This window comes from Pterocles gutturalis, unplaced genomic scaffold (genome assembly GCF_000699245.1).
Source record: "Pterocles gutturalis isolate BGI_N339 unplaced genomic scaffold, ASM69924v1 scaffold12498, whole genome shotgun sequence".
Lineage (NCBI taxonomy): Eukaryota > Metazoa > Chordata > Aves > Pterocliformes > Pteroclidae > Pterocles > Pterocles gutturalis.
Genome location: NW_010118188.1, coordinates 1431 through 22831, shown reverse-complemented (window position 1 = coordinate 22831; position 21401 = coordinate 1431). Strand labels below are relative to the sequence as shown.

Below are 21401 nucleotides of genomic sequence, written 5' to 3'. Positions count from 1 at the left end.
TGAACCCTTAGCAGTCGGTTACAGGAGCCACCACTGTAGCCCCTCCCTTGCTGCCAGAGCAGACTTGGAGCTAGGGGAACTCTGAGCAGTTACTTACACGGGGTGCCACTGCAGCCCATCCCTTGCTGCCAGCAGAGCTGGAGTCCAGGGAAACCTTTAGCAGCTGCTTACAGGAGCCATTACTGTGGCCCCTCCCTGCTACCAGACAAAACCCCCCCCCCACAAAACCATAATAGCTGTAGACTTGAAAGAACAGAAGACCACAAATCTTGTGCCCTCTTATGGCTCTAAAACTGAGGAAGTTGTATTATGGTAATTCAAACAGAATGCTGATGAGAACAGTAGCTATTTTGCATCTGCAGCTCTGATCAATGTGCCACAATTGCAGGGGAGTAGTGGAAGAGCTGTTGCTGGACTGAATCTGAGCAGTTGAATTGCATGCTGTCACCTACACACTGTGAAACTGTTTTGCATGATAATCTGATGCTTACTGTGTTGCACAGGCTGTCAAAGTAGTTGGCAATTTAATAGCTTACTGTTGTGGTCTCTTAGGATGACTTGCCTCGTGTTAAAGTAGAAATTGGTGCCATGAAGAACTTAAGTCACCAGCATATTTGCCAGTTGTATCACGTGATAGAGACATCCAAGAAAATATTCATGGTCCTAGAGGTAAGAAATGGTGTTTCTGCCATGGCGAAGGTTCCTGGGTTTAGCTGTAGCAGGAGATGATAACAGAGCTCAAATGAAAGAATTCTTAGAAAGTTATCTCAATGATAAGCATGTTCAAGGGGCTTTAGTTTAAAAAAGAAGCTAGTAACACATTCTGTGTTCTAACCTGTAAAAACCACTCTTCACCGTTTGCCGTAAGTGAAATAACTTTAACTCCTACCTTGCGCTTCATCTACTTTTAAAATAGCGTCATCAGGATTCGCGGGACCCCAGAACTCCTGCGTGGTTGTCACCTCCTAGGCAATCTGTATCACCTGTGACATTAGCGTAATGTTTCTGTTGCAACATGACAGGTAAGAGTCTGTATTCTCCTCCTGTTTTCTAAATGTGTTCTCTTTTTCCTGTCTTCTTGCAGTACTGCCCTGGAGGAGAGCTGTTTGACTACGTAGTTTCAAAGGACCGCCTTTCGGAAGAGGAAGCTCGTGTATTTTTTCGACAGATTGTTTCAGCAATTGCTTATGTTCACAGTCAGGGATATGCTCACAGGGATCTCAAACCAGTAAGTCTCAATAGTAGACAGATTTGCTTAAATCGTAATTAACACCCAATTTTATATTTCCATTAGGAGTCAAAGTAAGTTACGCCTTCTCCATTCTCTTGTCTTTAGAGCTCTTTAGCTGTCGTCTTTTGAAAGAGCCTTATTTGTACTTGCTACTACATTCCTCAGCTGAGCTGGTTGTGACTATATCTGAGGAAGGAGCTTCCTCTGAAAGAGAAGCAGAACAACACGCTCCAGCTGGGAGAGGAGCAGAGATGTGGATCTGATTTTGAATGTTGCTTAGGTGTTTTTGTTATCCTCTTTATGCCAGCTGGTACCTGGAGAGTATCTTTATGGTGCCACTCTGTTTTGCCAACTGTTCTGTTTTCACATCCTGTGGGGAGCAGGTAGTTGGACTCAGTCATCCTTATGGGTCCCTTACAACTTGAGATATTCTATGATCCTAGGATAGTTTAAACAAATGGTGGCTAGGCAGAGGGTGCAGGGGGAGATACATGCTACTGGACCCATCCTGTGGCTTTGCTGTCATTACAGAGTTAAATTACAGGTTTAGGGAATTGAAGACTTGAGTCCATTTCTCCTTGAAGGGGTTAGAAATGTGGATTTTCAGAGACGCTGATGTCTCTGACAAAAGCAAATTCTTAGTGCACAGATGTTTTCGTAGGCATCTCATGAAATCTTTGTCTCCAAAGAACTTCTTCCCAAATGAAGCATTGCATCTGCCTTTGGGAAGGAGTTGGCTTTTATCTGGAAAGCAGAGATTCATAGGATCATGGGAGAACTTGGGTGGGAAGGGACTTCTAGAGGCTTCTGCTTGAACCTCCTGCTCAAAGCAGTGTTAGACCAACCTTACTCCAGTTTGATATTGTTCCTGTGATGGGGGGCAGAAACTAAGTGCACTGTTCTAGTTGGGCTGAACAGAGGACTTAGAGTAAATTCCCCAAATCTACTAGCTGTGCTCTGTTTAATACAGTCCCTGATGTTGCTGGCCACCTGTTCTGCCAGAGCAGACTGCTGCCTCACATTCAGCTTGCTGTCTGTCAATCCCCCCACCTCCAGCCCTTCTCAGCAGACAGGAACTGGTATTCACCATCTGGAATATGGTATATATTTCTTAGAGACCACTCAAAATCTCCAGAGGAGAGCTGTAGGTAAATTCTAGCTGCTATTGATGAGAAGAAATAAGGTGAAAGAAAATGTTGTTCTTTGGATACTTAGGTCATAGAAGCCTTACCTATCGCTTTCTCTTTTAACAGGAAAATCTGCTGATTGATGAGGATCATAATTTGAAGCTGATAGACTTTGGGCTTTGTGCAAAGCCAAAGGTAGGCGTATCAGTTGCTTTCACAGAGTAGAGCTAAATCGGCTACAGCATAAAAAAATGCATGTTTGGCTTCAGAGTGCAATGCAGAGACTTGCCCGAAGACCCCAAAGTCATGCTGTTTGCAGAGTCATCAGACAGTCCCTAACTACTTGGCAGGGTGTCCTGGGTTCAGCTGGGACAGAGTTAACTTTCTTCGTAGTAGCTACTGAGAGGCTGTGTTTTGGATTTGTGCTAAGAAGAAGCGTGATAACACTGATATTATAGTTGCTGCCATGCCAGTAAAGGTCGCTTCAGCTTCTCTGCTGTGCCCATGTCTGCAGGGGCAGGAGAAGCTGGGAGGGAGCGCGGTCCCAGTTACTAGCCTAGGATTTGGTCTTGAGTTTACTATTGAGACCCAAACTGGCCAAAGCAAAACTTAAGGTGAATGTAGACGTGCAGCTGAGGAAAATGAAGCCTCTGAGGCCTCTGATATGTTGTCACTAGAAGTCTTAAGCTATGTTAAAGCCAGTGCTTCTGTGTGATCTGTTTTCTGTTATCCTAGGGTGGCCTTGATTACCACCTGAAGACATGCTGTGGAAGCCCAGCTTATGCAGCCCCAGAGCTGATTCAGGGCAAGGCGTATATTGGCTCAGAGGTATGCAGCACAGTTTGGGTTAGGGTTTTTTTTTCCCCTCTATATATTTAAAGGTGGTGGGGTTCAAATGTGCTCGCTTGGTTTCTCTTAAATACTGCTGGATAAGATTGCCTGGGTAGTTCTCAGAAGGTGTGTGACTAGCCTGGACTGTCACAGCCTGGAATAACATGTGGTGCTCTTGGACACAGATCATGGAGCTGGCTAGTTTGTTTCTGACTAATCTTTCACCATCTCCATTTGTTGCTCCATATTGCAGTGCCCTACAGAACAGTATCTTAAATTCCTTCCTTCTACTGCACGTTCTTTCAAGCAGCGATTTATTCTGTTAATTGTCCAACTCTTGTTGCAAATTCTTGTGTGGTCTCTGTATCTTGTATGCCTTACTAGGCCTGGCTTTAGCATGAAAGTTGTTCATGAAAACTTGCTCTTTACACTGCACAGTATAGTAGAATTTGAGAGAAGAAAAAATGTGAGTTTATCCAGCTTTGATTCCATGTCTAGAACATTAGGACTTGCTACTTGTCTTTGTCAATCCATCCAAAATGCTGTAATTTCAATCCCCTCAAACTCCCTAAACTGCTGTGCTGTTGGATGGAGTCGGTCTTTTTTCCTTTGTGCAACTGTCCTTGCCCTCTTAACTCCTGCTTTCTTTTTTGGAAGAAGCCGTAGGCTTGTTGTAATCAGTAATACACTACCATATGAAATCCCCTGTGATGAGTTTGATTTCATTTCTGCCAGTGAAATCTTTGTAGATTGAAGGTAACACAGCAATTTGGTGACCTAAGGAGAGGATATTGGTTTTCCTAGTGCTCTAGCTTAAGTGAATTGAAAATTGAATTTGGGTTTTGTGCTTTCACTTGGAACACAAGAGTTCTGTCCAGAATTAAGGAGCCTGCTTTTCGTGAGTTGTATGTGGGCTTTGACAAATGGGGACAATGCTACCTGTCTCTTTAGATAGACCAGGTTCATGACCTTCCACTGGCTTTTATTTTTTAGGCAGATATTTGGAGCATGGGAGTACTGCTGTATGCTCTGCTGTGTGGCTTTCTCCCCTTTGAAGATGACAATGTCATGGCTCTCTACAGGAAGATAACAGTACGTATTGATGGTGCTGGAACACACTGGGAGCAGACATTGCTGAGGATTATGAGAGGCCTTTGCTTTTCTGATGGCAGAACCTGTTGAGCTGTGCCTAGGGCAAAAGCACATCTGCTGAATTTTGTTCCTCTTTGCTACTTTTCCTATCAACGTTTTGGGGATTTGTTTCTACCCTCTTCCACAGGCCTCTGCAGTGCTCAAGCTTCATCCCGTAATCTGATAGGAAGCTGGGTTTCAGGAGAAGCATTTTCTTGCTGGTGGGCTGGATTTTTGTATCTGAGCCTTTATCTGGCTTCTCCTTGTATGGAATAGAGTTGCAAATTTGATTTACCAGAAAAAGTTTTTAAATGTCAGCTATCCTCATGTCTAGGAAAGCAGGATTCTGCATCTGCTATTATGCTTTCCTCATCCAAAATGAGGAGGAAATGTAAGACAGAATAATCAACAGAAAAAGTTGAATAAATTGTAAGTAATTAAATGGTTCTGCTTCCCTGCAAACTCCTTCTGACACAGCTAAACAGCTGCTGTTCCACACCATACAAACACTTCTATGAACCCCTTCTAAGCTGCCATAAAACCTATGTTGATAAAGCTTCCAGCGAGTGAGTGGAGTGAGGAGCAGCTGTGTTGGGTAAGGGCTTTGGCTTCCTCTACCTCTTTCTCCTGTCATCCAGAGTCTGATATATCTAAAAAGCCCCAAAGAACTCTTCAGGAGTGTTCAAGGACTACTCTGGTAGGAGGCAACTGACAGCTGATCTTCACAGGGAATATTTTCGGGGTCCATTGCAATCAGAGCTCTGTAAAGTGCAGGATTAGCTCATCAAACAGTGTGGCTTTTTGGTCTGGATTTGTAGTGGATTTGAGTACCTTGACAGAAGATCTGTAGGAAGGTCAGTTTGAGTTGCAAAGAACTTAAAAAAAAAAAAAAAGGAAGCAATGAGAAGCTGATCCAGGGAGATCCGGTAAAGGTGCTGATATTCTGATGAATCACCATTAAAATGATAGGACTTTCCTGCTTGCACAATCATAGAGTAGCTTGAGAGGCCAAGTTTTAAAACTTGGTTTGAGTGTAGCTGAAAACTGATAATGTCACAGGTGCTAAGATGCAGGCTTGCTGTTTCCACTCTGAATTTGTTTTATGTGGTTGTGAACTGAAAATTGCTGAAATGAGGATGCTTACACACTATTGTGGAAATTAATTTCACATGTTATAGAGCCTGAAATTTATTGTAATCTCAATTTAGAACTATTGTTCCAAACCAATGTAGTAAGCTGCTGCTTGATTTTAATTAGGATTGTATGACTTACACGCATTTTACCCTGGAATGTTCCACATTTCTTTGTTTGGGAATACCTGAATAAACGCCTTTACTTTTTGAATGCAAAATCAAGCTGTGATGTAACTTTTGTAAAAAAATGTTGTTTCTGGTGTGATTTTATGTCTCTGGTAGCTATTGCAAACTATTTACTTTCCAGCATTGCACTCAGTCAAGTAGATGCTAACTTTGTTTTCCTTGTCTCATGTCCTGTAGCAGTATATTAAAAACAAAATGCAGATTACATGTTTTACCTTATTTGGCTTCATTTCGGAGTAAAGCTGCATTGTGAAACAGCCTTCAAACTGTTTATAAATAGCTCATTAGTAGTGTCTGTAAATATGTAACTTAAATTCTTTAACCTATGATAATAAAGCAATGCATACTCTGGTTAGAAATGTATGTTGCATGTAATACCAACTGTTTTGTTATTGAGGCTTTTCTTTGTAGAAGGAAAACTACTGTGACAAGTTGATAGTTATGTTATTTCACAATGGTTGTTTGCTGATTTTTTTTTTTCTCCGTTTTCCTTGAGAAGTAAGTGATCCTTGATGGTGAATTTGGTTTGTTTTTTTAGCTACTGTTGTTGTTTTACCTCAAATCTGAAGGCCATTTTCAGTTTTGTTCTAATCAAGAATTTTAAAAAAGTAAATAATTTGATCGAAAGAAACTTAACCTGTTAGATCTGTAGCCTTTTTCCTGTCTGCAGAATGAGTAGAGGTAGAAATTCTAGCATTAGATGTAACATAGTCAAGAAAAGAAATGTTGAGGATGGTTTATTTTTAGTGTCTGAGAAGTAGTGATTCCAATGAATATTCACATTTCAAAGTGCCAGTATCAGTCGTGCTTCAATATGTTTGCACTTCTAAAACTTCAGTATCCAGTTGGTATGATGAAACAATGCGATAGGTAGGGAGCAGGTTAGCTGCAGAAGTAGGTGAAAATGTCACATAAGCTGAGTGGGTGAAAACTGCAGCTGATAATTCAAACACAGCATTTTCCTTCCTAATACAGCTGGGTTTTAGTGCTACCGTTAAATTTATTCAAGTCATTCTTAAAGCTAAGTTTGCATGTGCCTGCTGTTCTTCATTTTTGACTGAATACAGATGTCGCTATCATAAAAGTAATTGGCAGTTCCTTTTGAGCTAGCTATTCAAGGTTTGTGATTATCCTCTTCTTTTCTGCAGAGAGGAAAGTACAGTATTCCGAAGTGGCTCTCTGCTAGCAGTACGCTACTGCTTGACCAAATGCTGCAGGTAAAGGTATTGCTTCTGTTTGGTAGTACTATTTGGTATATTCTGTTTGGTGGTACTGTTCCATTGGTTAAAACATTACATAGATGAAATACTTAAATATTCAGTGTTTAGACAAGAAGTTTAATTCTTACAAATTTTTGAAGAAAATATTAGTATTGCCTTCTGCTGAAAATTCTTTGAGAATAATTATTTGGTATAGAAATAATTAAGCAAAGTTTAAATGATAAAACAAAGCCTTCAAGCAGCCTGCATTTGGTTGTTCTTAATTTTGCTGTATAAAAGCTGTTTTATAAATGAAGCTAAACACACTGAATACGCATTGGGGCTACATCTAAGCAATCTAGACAATGCTAAATACTCCTGGAACACTTATTGTAGCTGTAGGCTCTGTGACTGCTTTCCATAGCTCACGTGTTTGACCTTCCTTTTGGTGAAGCGCTGAAGCAGTATTGGTTTCCATTTGAGCTTCTAGCCACCCTAAAATTCTGAGTAGAAGACAAATTGTTTCCTCAGTTCTTCTCGATTATTTATGCATCAGTTTGATTTTTATTGCCCTCAGGTGAATCCGAAGAAGCGGATTACAGTTAAACATCTACTAAGTCACCCTTGGCTCATGGAAGGTTATTCTGATGCTGTTCAGTGGCAAAGTAAATATTCAGTAAGTACGCTTGTCAGACAAACACAAAAGTACTTGATGTAATCTTTACCATCTTGCTACTGTTCTCGCAGCATGGGCGTGTGAAGACATTTCTCCAGAGAGGGACTCTGAGATGGCCCATGGCTCCTTTCTGATTCTTTTTGCTGTCAAAATGTTGTTACTTTCTCTTGATTTCTCCTGGGGAGGAATTTCAAATGTATTTTCATTGTATTCTGCAGCTGATGCTTAATTTGGAAAATAACTGACTTCTCACCAAAATGTGGAGTATAGAGCATAGAAATGACAACTTGTTTCTCCAGGCTGCTTGGTCAATACTTTTAAGGTGCAAAATGCAAATATTTTGGAGAGCATGTTAGATGTGATTATGGTTTGTCTTATATCTAGTCCTCACTGAAAACTGCTAGTTTGGATAAAAATTTGACATCACTGAAGGTATGTTCCTCATGTCTCTCTATCACTTGTTTTACTTGTGTGAGAGATTAAGGTAGAATGGAGGGGGGGGAAAAATAAAATAATCTAGCTGTCAGTAGTAAGAATGGAGAAGTTGCTGCATGTTTGCAGCCAATGCCTCGCTTTGGCCACTGGATGCCACTGTTTCTCCAGATAATGAACAGCTGGACTGTGCCTGCAGCATCAGTTCTAGAGCCAGCTGGAAAATATGTGCATGTCTGATAGCTCCGAATATTTAAGCAGAAATGAAAGTGTAGCTTCCATTCTAGTAAAAATCTCATCTACTGTCAAGCTTTATTTGAATTCACAACCTCTTGCCAAGGAGGGACCAGTCTGTGGAGCTGTTGAACTTGTGTGACTCTTTCAGTGTATTCCCTACAATATTTAGCTATGGTGCTAACTATTCAAAATAAAAGGTTTAAACTAATGGTTGATTGACTCAGCCAACTGGGTTTCATGACAGTGTTACAGTCAAATATGGATTATGACAACTTGAAAGCCTTGTACTTCAATATCCATTATGTTCTTGCAGCTGGGACATCTTGATGAATACTGCATAACAGAGCTTTCCATGTTTCATAAACTGAGCAGCGAGACCATATCAGAATTGATATCAGAGGTAAGTATATATCAGCAATTTACACTAATACAGAGAACAAAGTTACTGTATTAACAGACTAATACTCAGTTATTCTCAAGTATGAGATTTTTAATACTTTTCAGAATTAAGGATCACCTGCAGAACTCCAGAATCTACCTGTAGCTTATAATTGCAGTTCAGATGTTGAAATTTGTGTGTTTTCCTTTTCCTCCTTTAATTGTGCTCGTGATATTTCCCAAACCTTACTGTTATTCCCCACCATGGTAAAATCCTTCTGAATCTCTCGAAGTCGAAGTACACTTACAGAAATTCATAGCTGAACGACAGATGCCACTTGCTGGGTTAACTTTTGCTTTGAAGTGGTTCAGTAAGTAAGAAGGGGAGAAAAAAAAGCAAGAAAAATATCAGACTGTCACCCAGACAGAAGATAAGATACATTTTTTGGAGTTATGATTCACAGTTTTTGAAATAAGTGAATATGTTTAGTTACTTTTGAATACAAATGACAAAAGTTGAACTGAGTGCTTCTAGAAGAACTGTACAAATGTTAGTGATGACATTGCAAGCTGCAGAAGAGACTTAAAACATAATGCATGCTCCAGCTTTAACCTGAATCTGAAAATTCTCCCTTGAAGTAGCTTTTTTTTGCTCCTTTATACATGGTAGCAGTGACATAGTTCTTAGCTTTGGAAAAACTGTTTAGGGTTTCCACATAACTAGTAGAAACAGACTTAAAATGTGTGTGATACTTAAGACGGATTTGTGGAGTTAATGATACTTGTTCTTCAGTTATACGAAGTAATCTGAATAATCTGTCTACAAGGGGGAAAGTCCTTCAGAATAGGCTTGTGGCATTTGCATAGTCCTTTACTGGAGGACTTCTAATCCCTTATAACTAGTTTGAACTAATTGTACTATGCTGCAAACCTGTCAAGCATTTACCCATATTACACCAGCAGAGCTGATGAAAATCATGCAAAAAGTTGTTTCTGCTCATGGAGGGAGAATGGGGGGGACGGACTTCAAAAAGTTGAGACTCTGGTTGAAATATCAGCTGAACTGCATTAATAGCTTTACCATTCACTGCAGTAGGTAGATTCTGACCCCAGCACTAGTTTTCACTATATTGAGCATACTACAAACTAACGTGCCCAGATCAACAACCATAGCCTGTTTCTTGATCTCAAACACATTGTGTGAATCAGCTGAAATCTGAAACTACACTTAGGTGATCAAGCATTAAGGATGCACATCAGACAGAAAAATTTGCAGAAAAGCAGAAATTTTCAGGAGGCTGAGGTTGCTTTGTATTTACAATGGTTCTAAAGAGGAGATTAAAATGCTCTTTTTTTTTCTTGTGCTTAGTGGAAGTATGACCAAATGTCAGCAATGTATCTCTTGCTTCAGTCCAAGAAGGCTCGTGGCAAGTGTGTTTGCTTGAGGGTTCCATGTCTAGCAGAGCATGCCAGTACAGCACAATCAGCAACTCTCCAGGTAAGTTTTCTAATTTGATGGGACAACATACTGGGTAAAACACTGCTCTGCGTTACTAAAGCTCTACCTGGGAAAACAGACTAGTGCCCTAAACATCAGTAAGAGAGCATTTGTGCAGTCAGCCACAGTCATCTTGGTCATTTAACAGTTCGGTCTCCTTGTTAACATGTTTTAACGAGCTGGACTGCTTCTGTGAATTGACATTACTGGAATAACTGTCTGGGAGGACATGGTGCATTATGAGTAGCGCACAGAATCTCCTCTTGGCTACTCATGGAAATGGACTGAAATTGCCGATTGTCTGGTCTATGTGATCATCCCAGATTTTCATCTGTGATACCTAACTTCTTACTGCATTCTTTCACATTTATCTCTAGATGTTTTTGTACCTTGCTAGCTGCATTTGTCATGGCTTGGTAAGGAAACTATTCAGAAATATCCTTGCATGTCATCTGGGCAGCCTGCTTTGAGATGACATGGACCACGAGCTCCCTCTCAAAGGGGAGAGACACATTCCTTCCTCATCTGCTTCCTTTCAGAACACAATTCCAGAGAGGATTCTGTTTATTTTGAGTAGAGGAAACGTCTTGCTGATGTTTTTCTGATGAATTGGATTCTCAAGCAGTTTTGTGTATCTTATGGTGAAGTTACTTCAGCTCTAGTGATGTCCTAGGTAAATTCATCCAGTTTATGCGGCTATTTAACATATGCATTATGCCTTCAGAGAGGGTTGTGAAAACCACGTCTACACAACGCAGCAATCCCTTAGTCCTTCTCCAGTGCTCAGTACACATTTAACTTACCTGCATGTAGATGCTGTGAGTGAATATCAACTGAATTTGCTGAAATACCCAACTAGCAAAGCTCTCTAGCTGGAGCTGATCTGATGTGAAGACAAGAAAACAGAACCCTTAACTTAGCCAGTTTCAGAATTCAGTGGCGTGAGTTTGTACCTAATGCTGCCTTATTTCAAGCAGTCTTGTGTGGAAGGATATTCCAAAAAATTCACCATGGCATGAATTTTATCTGGAACATGGTAGCCAAAGAATCCCATTTGGGCATTCATACTGTAATGGAAGGTGATTTCAGCTACAGTATTGGGCTGTTAGCTTCTTGGCAGTAGCCAAGGTAGGGCTTTTTAGTAAGTCATCATAGTAGGTCTGGTACCACACCAGGAAGCTCTAATTCTGTTCCAGTATTATTGAGAGATCTGATCATTGCAATATCTGTGATCACAGCCCAAGAGAACCTTACCTGCCCCCAGAACACAGCTTCTTAGAATGGTATCCATTCCAGCTGAGGACTGATAATTTAAAATAACTGTACGTAGTTGCACTCAAGTGGTATGAAAAAAGTCCTTGGTAAGAGTTTACTGAAAATAACAAGAGATGTTAAACTAAGGATACTGTGATGTACATCTGATTGTCTGTGGTGCGAGTCACGAAGGTTAGCAATCTTGGCTGAAGTTATGAATGCTGTGATTTAATAAATGACAACTTTTTTCAGGCCTAACAATTAGATGAAGGCTGCTGAATGCTAGTACAAGTACTGTTGCAGATTCCATAATCATATGGTTTGGGTGTAAAGTGATAACCTTTATCTGGCCCCCTTTCAGATTTTACTGCATTCTTTTCTTGGGTTCTTTCCAGCTTATTATTTGCCTTTTGGTAAAAGCAGCTTGTGGTCCACGTCTTGAAATCAAAGGAAGGTATTTTTTGTGAGTTGCTTCTGTTCTTGATACAGCTCATGAAAGATGACTTGGTAATACTTGAGAATAATTTCACATCTGCTTTTGATACAAATGGCAAATCCACAATGACAATATTAAAGTCATATTATAAAATTTAGGTCACCGGTGTGGGAACTTCCCATTAGCTGTTAACCATAACTAGGAAATTAGAAACAATATTTAGATATTAATTACACTTTTCTGATTAAATCATCCTTTTATTAGTGCAGTGGAATCTCTACTGAATCTTTCTTTTCAGTCTGGAAGAGCTATGACATATGAAAATGTACCACACTGCAGTGAAGTGTCAGATGGATTCGGATCCAGGGAATTTTCTGATGCAGCTTCACTATTTGAAGAATCTCCGCTGGAAGAATTTACGCTAAATGCTCCTGGAATAAAGCGGGTGTTTGAAGAATAAATACTAGTTCCTTTAAATAAAATCTTATTGTACATAAAACTTATTACATATTTAAATGCTTGGTGGACCCTGTCTAAAGGGAGTTACCAACTGAGTGAAGAAATGTTTTAAATACATAGTTGAACATAAATTGCAGCTTCCTCTAGCTGTAGGTCATGATTCATTTGATGATAACTTGACCTTTGAATTTTTTTTTTTGCATAAAAACAGCGTATAGGGAATGTGTATATGAGGCAATGAGGATTTTAAAACTGACAGGAAAACAATAGGGTACAGTAAACAACATCTTGGAGGTAGGCTAGAGCTGGACATATCTTTGAAGAAGTTCGGTCTGTCTGTGTTGGACAAGAAAAGACAATGAAGCAATTAAAATTATACAATTAAACCAAATGGAAATTCTTAAGTCTGTTTAGATGAGCTGGTGAGCAATAGTCTTAAATGTGCAAGCTGAAGAGTTTAGAAGAGCAGATAAAGAAATGACAAGTGACTTGAGATGGTTATTAGCAGGTTATAGAGGGAATCAGAAGTACTGAAGAGTTTTAAACTATTTTTCTTAAAAGGCAAGCATGGTATGGTATTTTTAGGCTGCTTGAATTTTAGAATTTCCTTTACTGTAACATTCCTGAATGTGATCAGAATGCAGCAAAGGATGTGTTGGGTTTTTTTTTTGTTATATCTCTTGTAGCATTCAGGGCATGATGCTGCTCAACTGGATGATATGGAATTTGCACTGTCAACTCCAGTGACAAGGAATGTGGCATCTAAGAACCATGAAAACAAAGAGAATGTTGATACAGAGTCAGCTTTAAGAAATGAAATGCCCTTTGCGCTTCCTGCTCCAAAGACTCCTTTTCTGAAGAATCAGATTGAGACGCAAGTACAAACCATACCCTTTCAGGCACCTGTCTTCAAAGGTATGTTGAATGCAACTAATGAAAACTTAGAACATATATGTTGCTTAGAAATTATGGTAAATTAAAATATGAATACAATACTTGTATATCTAATACATCTGGTTCTGCAAGACTTAACTTTTTTTTGCCATATTCACCAGTCTGGTTCTTCTAGTTCATGTGGTGAGGTGCCACAAGATGTTTAAGCATACATCAGGGCACATTATTTGCATGTTAATTACAGAAAGTCATTACTGCTTACGGTGTTGCATGTGCATGCCTTTTGGCACACGCTGACGTAGAGCCAAGTGCTCTGTTGCTGAAACTTGCATCTGGTTCCACTTCTACATGAAGGGTAAGAACACCATTTCCTCAACATTCTGTTTTTCCTTATTACCTTGCATGGAAATAAAGGTATACTTTTAAGTCTGCTTTTATTGCTGCTTCTAAGACAAGTCTAACTTTTGAGTTTCTCATGGTAGCTTATCAGCATTGTCACAGTAACAGTGTGACAGTGAAAATACTCTTGTTAACAATGTAGAAGTCTTATTTATGTGTTAGACCACAGAAATCTAAATTATGTCAGCTTTTCTGCGTTACCAGAACTTTCAGCCTGTCTAGTCCATTCTTATGAAAAAAGATGGATCCTGAATGTACCGTACCATTCTCTTAAACTATTAACATAAAAGTTTTGGTGTTGGTGCTGTAAATGCTAACTGTCCTTCAGATGCCAAGGAATCCTTGCAATCGGAGACTCTTCTGTTCCAGATGCTAAGGAGCGTTGTTCAGGAACAATGTCTTTGCAGGCTGGTTCAAGTTGTAAAGAACGGGTCTTGGACATAGTGCTGTTCAATGCCATCCTTTGTGAAGGATTTAAGGAAGTGGTGGACTACAAAGATTAATTGTTTGAGTTTGATTTTTGTGTTAAGATTGGGTGTGGTAACTTGTGAAGTTTGACTTCACAGTAAATTTAAAAAGCAACAGTAGGTACTCCTTCTGAAATGGGAAATGCAGGAACACCGTTTCTGCTCATTTTAGTTAGATATTTCTGAGAATTAAACAAAAGCTAATTCTTTGTTTCATTGAAAGATCTTTGGTTCAGGAAAGGTAATAGTCATACTTTCTGAGAGAGAGAGAGGTGGAAGTATCAGATTGAAATTTTGAGGTCATCATTGTCTAGAGCCAGGTGAAATTGTAGAGAGCTGAAACTCTTGAGCGTTGAGATTGCGTTGAGTTGTAACAACCCGTTTGCTGACCATTCCACGTGGTGTTTACTTCCACACATTCCAAATCATTTTCTACAGGGCTCTGTCGGTGTGTGGGTAGTAGAACTTTTTAGGCAGTTATGTAGTGTGTGTTATTAAACGTGGCTATGTAAACTCACACCCTTTGTATAAGGGAAATGGCGTGGCGAAGAACACAAATATTCAACACAGTGAATTGCTCAGTGTTTATTCTGGGACCAGTGGTAAAGCAAGAAAGCAATTCTAATCTTTTTCCTTTATGAATTTCTAATATTGAACTGCATTGGTCACTCTAAGGCTTGACTTATAGAGCCCTGGGGAAGTCAGCTGCCATTTTTCTTTGTCGAGTAGGGTATTATTATTAAACATATTTTATCATTCTTGAAGATATAGACCTGAGATAGAGAAGGGGGCTAGTTTTAGAAATAAATTATTAATCATGAGAAATCCTTGCTGAAGAAAAGAAAATCCTTTATGCAAAAACATACCTGCTTTGGCTTGCATGCTTTCTTTCAGAGAGCCAGTTCACTGCAGTCACCCCAATTAAGAAATCCACAAACCCAACAAACACCGGTGAATTGACAGCAGCTGAGGTTCTTTCCGAAAGGTAAATGTCCAGTTATTTGTGTACGCTTCTGATTTAGAGCATGACTACCTTAATCCATGTACTGCCTAGGAAGCCTTGTTACAACAGCAAACTGTTATTTCCATTCTCTTGGTAAAAATCTTCCTAAAACCTCTTTCTACATTCACTAGAAACACTGAAGGCAGATAAAAGTTTTAAAACTATGTAATACAATTACCTTCAGAATATATTTTTATTTACTGTGGTGTAAGTTACTTCTTATTCCAGTTCCCCAGAGGACTGCGGTTTCTGTATACAGCTCTGGGTTTCAGTCTCAACTGAGTTTCAAACAAACTCGTAGTACGCTGGACTTGCTTTGGTTTTCCTCACTTTGTCAGATCTGGTAGTATTTTAGTGATGTACCTGAAATAACTGGTTTCTAAACAGTGAGGGGAAAATAACTTATTTTGTTCATGTAACAGGAGTCATTCAGTGGAATTAGGTCTCAACCTAGCTCATGAGGATAGCAGCCAAAGGAAGAGAAAAGCTAAATTATTTGGGAGTCTTGAAAGAGGGCTAGATAAAGTGATCATGATGCTTACGCCAAGCAAAAAGAAAAAATTCACCAGAGATTGTCCGAGGAAACTTAAGGTATGATTGCTGGAAGAATCTTACATTAAAAGAATGGTTATTGAAAACATCCTTTTCCTTTAGTAATGGCCTTGTGAAAACTTACGTGACCTCACTTGCTTTCGTTCTGCAGTGAAGTGCAGTCACTCTCACTGCTTCTCTGGTAACAGGATCATGTCCCACTTATGGCTAGATGATGTTGTGTTAGTCTGGGCTCAGGCAAGTCAAGGGAAGAGTTTGATCATTGCTTTTTATATCCCATCTAAAACAAATTTGAGGGAAGCAGGATGGTTTTAAAGGAACCATAGCTGAAAATTGTGTTATTTGTGTAGAGATATTGCTAGCTCATTACACACACACACACAAAAAAAATTGGTAACATTTCTGGCTTAGGTTTCTGTAGTCCAGGAGTGATATACTTGTTCCAAGATTAAATTTAAAGCCTGAATAACTACACCATATGAAAAGATTTCTGACAATGTCAGCATACTTTTGATTTTTAAAATTTTGGTGTCACTGCATCTGAGCCAATTGGCTACTTCTTCTTTACGTAGCCATAGAAAAAGCAGTTCTTCAGTGCATTGTGCAGAGCACTTTAAAATTACATTAATAGTTTGTACCTACCAAAGCTGACTCACGAGGTTAATCTTAGTTTTGTAGGATACACATCAAATGGCGTTGGCATAATGCTAGTGTAGCGAACAGAATTGTATACATCACTCAAAAGCAACTTAGTGCACCTCAGAAGTTGTATAAGGAGGAACGTATACTTGAATCTGTAGATGACATGATTGAAAAACATGATTGACATGAAAGAGGCAAGACTCTTGTTACTGAGGCACAAACAGTTCCATAGAAAGTGATGTACACCTTCACATGACTGGCTGCTGGGGCTGCAGCTGTTAGGGCACCCACTGCACAGTAGGAGCTGTCTGTCGGTGAAAGGACCACTCTGTGTTCTGCAGCCTGTGTAAATGGAATCCAGCCACTCTATTCCAGTTGGAAGCTTTTCCAAGAGACGCTTGTTGGGGGAAAGGTGGCAGTCCTACAAGTTCAGGACATGTGTTGGGCTACAAACCTGACCAAGTCATTGGACAGGAGTTTGCACTGTGCAAATAATTCAAGAACCTGAGCAATCTGAAACAGGAGATAGGTCTTCTGTCTCTAAAGGCTTTTGTCCTTCTGCATCAGTTTCCCTTGTCCATAGTACCTGCAAAATTACTGATGCATGTCTAGGGATGCTGGAATACAATAGGGGAAGATAGAACTTTATTTCAGTGTTACGGAGGTTATGGCAGGGCGTTGCATACATTTTAGGCTCAATAGGAACTGTAAGAACCAGTCTTTTACTCTGACTTTGCGTCCTTAACCTGTGTTAATTTCTCCAGCTATTTTATGATCTCGTTTTTTCTTATCTGCTTCTGTGACTTCAAAAGCTAAATAGAAAGGCATACTTTTTCTCTCATTACACATGGATGTCTACAGTTGTTCAAGAAGTCACTTATTGGACTGTGATATGAAGTATTATATGTGATATACAACCCCTATAACAGTAAACTTCAGTAGAAAGTTACCTTTTCCCTTTAGGCATGGTGATGTTTTAGTCCAAGAAAAGCCACATGGTGCCGTGCCTGTTCCTTGGTGTCAGAAGTGCTCAGTTGTGGCCAGGTGACAGTGTGGGTGATTTCCTAGCTGTGGAGCGTGCAGGAGGGTGCTCTAAGCACAGCTGTGTGGCTCTCTTCTGCACTCCTCTCCAGGAATCTCCTCTGGCCACATAAAAGACTTGTAGTAACCTCTGTGCTGCCCCAGCCCATCACTGCTACTTTGGATTTTATAATGGATTATAGCTCATACATGCTTTGATATTAATTGTCCAGTAGTTGTTGTTTAGTGTTCCTGTTGCTACTACAGTGTCTTAATTATGATAACATTGGGAAGTTGATGCATTTATCACTAAGTTTGCTCTTTTGAATGTTTCTCTATGAAAACTTTCCATAATGTCTTCAGTTTTAGGAGAGAGATTTTTTTCTTTGACTTCTTTTTAATGAGCTGACTACTTCTAGGCACACTATAATGTTACCACCACTCAGCTGCTGAATCCAGACCAACTGTTGAATGAAATAATCACCGTTCTTTCGAAGAAGCATGTGGAATATGTTCAGAAGGGGTAAGTGTAAAATATGATCATAGAATCACAGGATGTTTGGGTTGGAAGGGACCTTAAAGATCACTGAGCCCCATGTTGTAAAAGACAACAATTTTACAGAAAGTGTGTAGAGCACTAAATGAACATTTGCAATAAAGCTTGTCCACACAATGCAAAAGAATGTTGAATGAGATGTAATAGAGCTCTCTGCCTGACAGGTATGAATGGATAATAAGGAGGTAACTCTTAGAGACTGATGGGAATCTCTTGTGAAACTGTAAATACAAAAGATTTGTTAGGGTACAGTCACATGACCAAATGGGACAATTTTGGGAGATAGTGTGGGATACCTTTTAGCCCTCATTCTTGGCAGTTAAAAGACATTAGTGTTTAGCCAAGAGAACAGTATATTTTAAATGCTGCACAGAATCCTCACAGCGTTGTGCAGATTATTTTAATTTGTAGGATATACTAACTCAACTAAGGTACTGAGAGTAGGATTGGTTCCTAGTTCTGATCAAAGCCTAATGTCTCTCCTAATGTCCCAATGCATGAAAGAAATGTTGTTCTCACCTATGAATATGTATTTTCTGAAGTTTTTTAATATTTAAATGATAGGCATTATAGAACATCAGAGTACACTTCAACCTCTGATGCATTTCCAAGCTCAAAATCTGAATGGAGAAAATCTGAATACTGAATTACACAGAAGCACCTTCTCCCCCTGTAATGATTTAGACTTCACTTTCAGTTTTTCCACTTCTCACACCAGCTGAGCTGTAACCGGCCTCTCAGCAGTGGTGTCTCTGCAGAGAGGAGATTGATCGTGTCTAGGGAAATGTGGGAACATCTCCATCCTTCCAGCTCTACACTCCTGAGAACAGGGGTCTGTGGCTGGCAGTGGTTCCTGTGGCTAGGACGTTGGTGCTACATGCTGGTACTTGGGCATAGTGACAGTGTTCTTGGACTAACATATCCAAAGTTCTTAATTCACTGAACTCTGGGTAGTTTCCCAATATTCTGAATAGCAATGGGATAATTTCTGTAAAGTGCTTTCATTCTTTAAAAATTGCATTGCAAAACAAACATTAAACAGTTCAATGATTATTCTGTTTTTCCTTTGTTTTGTACAGTTATACCCTGAAATGTCAGACACGGTCAGATTTTGGCAAAGTAACTATGGTGTTTAAGTTAGAAGTGTGTCAGCTCAGCAAACCTGAAGTAGTGGGTATCCGCCAACAACGGCTTAAAGGTGATGCCTGGGTCTACAAGAGACTGGTGGAAGACATCTTATTCAGCTGCCAAGTGTGACTGGCAGATACGTGTGCTGAGCAAGCAGCAGTTTTGTACTGAGCCTTTAATCATAATGTTTCAGAAAGGTCCTTTCAGAAAAGTAATTCTTTGTCACATTCACAGCTGTGTTTGAAAAGTCTTCCATCTTTCTTGTGTTTTTACTGTCCCTCTTTGTACATGCATTTTTGTATGTTTCCTTTAATATTAAAGCTTGTAATAAATATTTTTCAACTGCAACTCTTGTAGAATAAAATTCTGCAAGCTGTTACTCATCTTGCCTATTTTTCATGTAGGTGGGTTAAAAAAGTATTGGTGTTTGAAGATGTACCACAATAAGCTTCAGTATACAGCTATCACGTACATGTGGCACAGAAACAGTCATTTGCATAATTCTGCTCTTGTCTCTGCTTAAGTAGGATTTATGGAGATCAAGTCACAGCTGTGGTGCCAGAGTTGCACTATATGCTCAGTGTTGTACAAAATGGACTGCCTTCAATAAATGTGAAGTCAAGAGTGCTAGGATTTAAACTATGATCCCCTATAACACACTCTTGTATCTCATTACTAAGCCGCAGTGATGCTTAACAAGCGCATGTGCTTCTGATGCTCTTGTGCTAAGCGATTATCAGATCGTTTTGTTGAGAAAAACAGCACCTTTGAACTGTTGTGAACAGAGAAGAATCTAGAAGACCTGACTGTCTACAAGGAGTCTGGAGTGACACCTTTAACGGGACTGGGTGCAGAACTTAAGCACCAGAAATAAAATTTGAAATATGCAGAACTGATACATGTACATAGAGTTGGTTGGATGTTATGGTATCACCTTTGAAAAAGGTATGTGTCTTCCAAGCACACATGTTGTCTGTCAGGTAGCAATAGTTATGCCTCTAGCCTTCAGTAGCACCCACACCATGACAAATCCAAGCAGCGGCACCAGGAAGATGTATGTTGAAGCCTTTCTCTCTGCAGAGATGTCCAGTAATATCTGGACAAGTTGACAATGTGCTGCAGGTTTTTCTTAATGTACGTGAAGGCAACTGTGGCAGTTGTTGTGTGTAAACCTCACGTTATTGACCCTTGACCAAAGTTTAAGACTCACCCAGTGAAGGGCTGTGTAGGGGGATAGCTGAGTGTTGTTGGAAGCTTCCAGCCACAGGTATGAGGCATGGCTGCTAATTATAACTGTCATTTTTTTCAATGCCAAGTTGTCCCTTTGCTGCTTGTTGCACAGGTGAAGGAATAGGGACATTTAAAGTGAATTTCTAGAAAAGATAGAAACGGTTGCAAAGGTATGTGGAAGAAGAGAGCTGCTGCTCCTTGAGAAGTTTCTGGTGAAGAATCTTTAGCTGCAGAAAGGGATAATAAGAAAAGAGGGACAAAATGAACAAGAACATACAATGACACAAACCTGACTGACAGATGGTAAGAGAGGCCCTAACGAGAACCAGACCTGATCGATCATGTTAATTGATAAGGGTGTGTGGAATGTGGTAATGTTCATTTTGGAAAGGTTATCTGATTGAGGACCATGTTAAATGAGATAGTAAGGAAGAGGGAGAAGACAGAAGTAAAAAAATAGAGGGATGCAAACCTGACAGACAGAAAGATAACAAACCAACCTGGCCAGTCGCAGTAGCTGATGGGCTCTCAAGAAACTGCTGTTTCGATAAAAGCACACCTAACCTATTGTTCTAATTAGTGCTTAAAGCTTCATATCAGCACTTACATGCTTCCTGTACCTGACTCCTCTGACTGCAATATTAGGGTCCTGTTTAGTTTTCGCATATTGAAATTGAGTTTGCTAAATATCACCTGGAAAACAGCTGAAAACGCTGGTGGTGCAGCCGAGGGCTGTAGCTGATCCGTATCTGGGGTGCTGCAGTATTGTGCAAGCTCTGCTTTTGCTCACCTACTTGTTGTTTGAGTACAAACTTTTCCCCAATAATTTGGCTTCTGCCTGGAACTTGATCAGAGTTGAAATAAGGGCAGATGGACAGGATGGTTGGACGAGGCACGTTGATAACAGTCCAGCTAATGAATAGCACAACGTGTTTTAGATCACCCATCACAGCTGCAAAGCCCAAGGGATGAGGAATTGAAATGTGCGCTTGTTTTTGCATTCCCTGAGTTTTGATTTCAGGAATGACTGCGAGAGTATCCTCAAATACCCAACGGCCACTGCTCAGAAGCACATTCTGTGTGAGTAAATGTCTCTTCCCTACAGTGACAGGACACGATGTTATGAAAGGACACACAGTAATTAAGATATCTTATTCCTTCCTCCTTTTTGAGCTAAAAACAACTGGGAGATAATTGATTCAAGCTGTCTTACAAGCTCTGATGTGTGAAATAAGGTTCCCCTTCATAGGCCACCATTCTGACTTTTTTTTGTTAATATTCCTTGCTGTGAATGAATGACAT

The 21401-nt window shown here is 39.8% G+C and overlaps 1 protein-coding gene across 1 annotated transcript in view; it reads left to right on the top strand.

The window, feature by feature from the left end:
• MELK (maternal embryonic leucine zipper kinase) overlaps positions 1-18998 on the top strand; it is a 20587-nt gene extending 1589 nt beyond the window's left edge. Inside the window, exons 3-17 of the mRNA XM_010076109.1 lie at positions 553-669; positions 1085-1228; positions 2485-2553; positions 3094-3186; positions 4183-4281; positions 6788-6856; positions 7416-7514; positions 8497-8583; positions 9931-10059; positions 12048-12194; positions 12895-13123; positions 14863-14953; positions 15394-15562; positions 17605-17708; positions 18821-18998. Of these exons, the coding sequence (XP_010074411.1) occupies positions 553-669; positions 1085-1228; positions 2485-2553; positions 3094-3186; positions 4183-4281; positions 6788-6856; positions 7416-7514; positions 8497-8583; positions 9931-10059; positions 12048-12194; positions 12895-13123; positions 14863-14953; positions 15394-15562; positions 17605-17708; positions 18821-18998 (1824 nt within the window). The remainder of the gene's footprint in view (positions 1-552; positions 670-1084; positions 1229-2484; positions 2554-3093; positions 3187-4182; positions 4282-6787; positions 6857-7415; positions 7515-8496; positions 8584-9930; positions 10060-12047; positions 12195-12894; positions 13124-14862; positions 14954-15393; positions 15563-17604; positions 17709-18820) is intronic.
• Positions 18999-21401: the final 2403 nt, after the last annotated feature.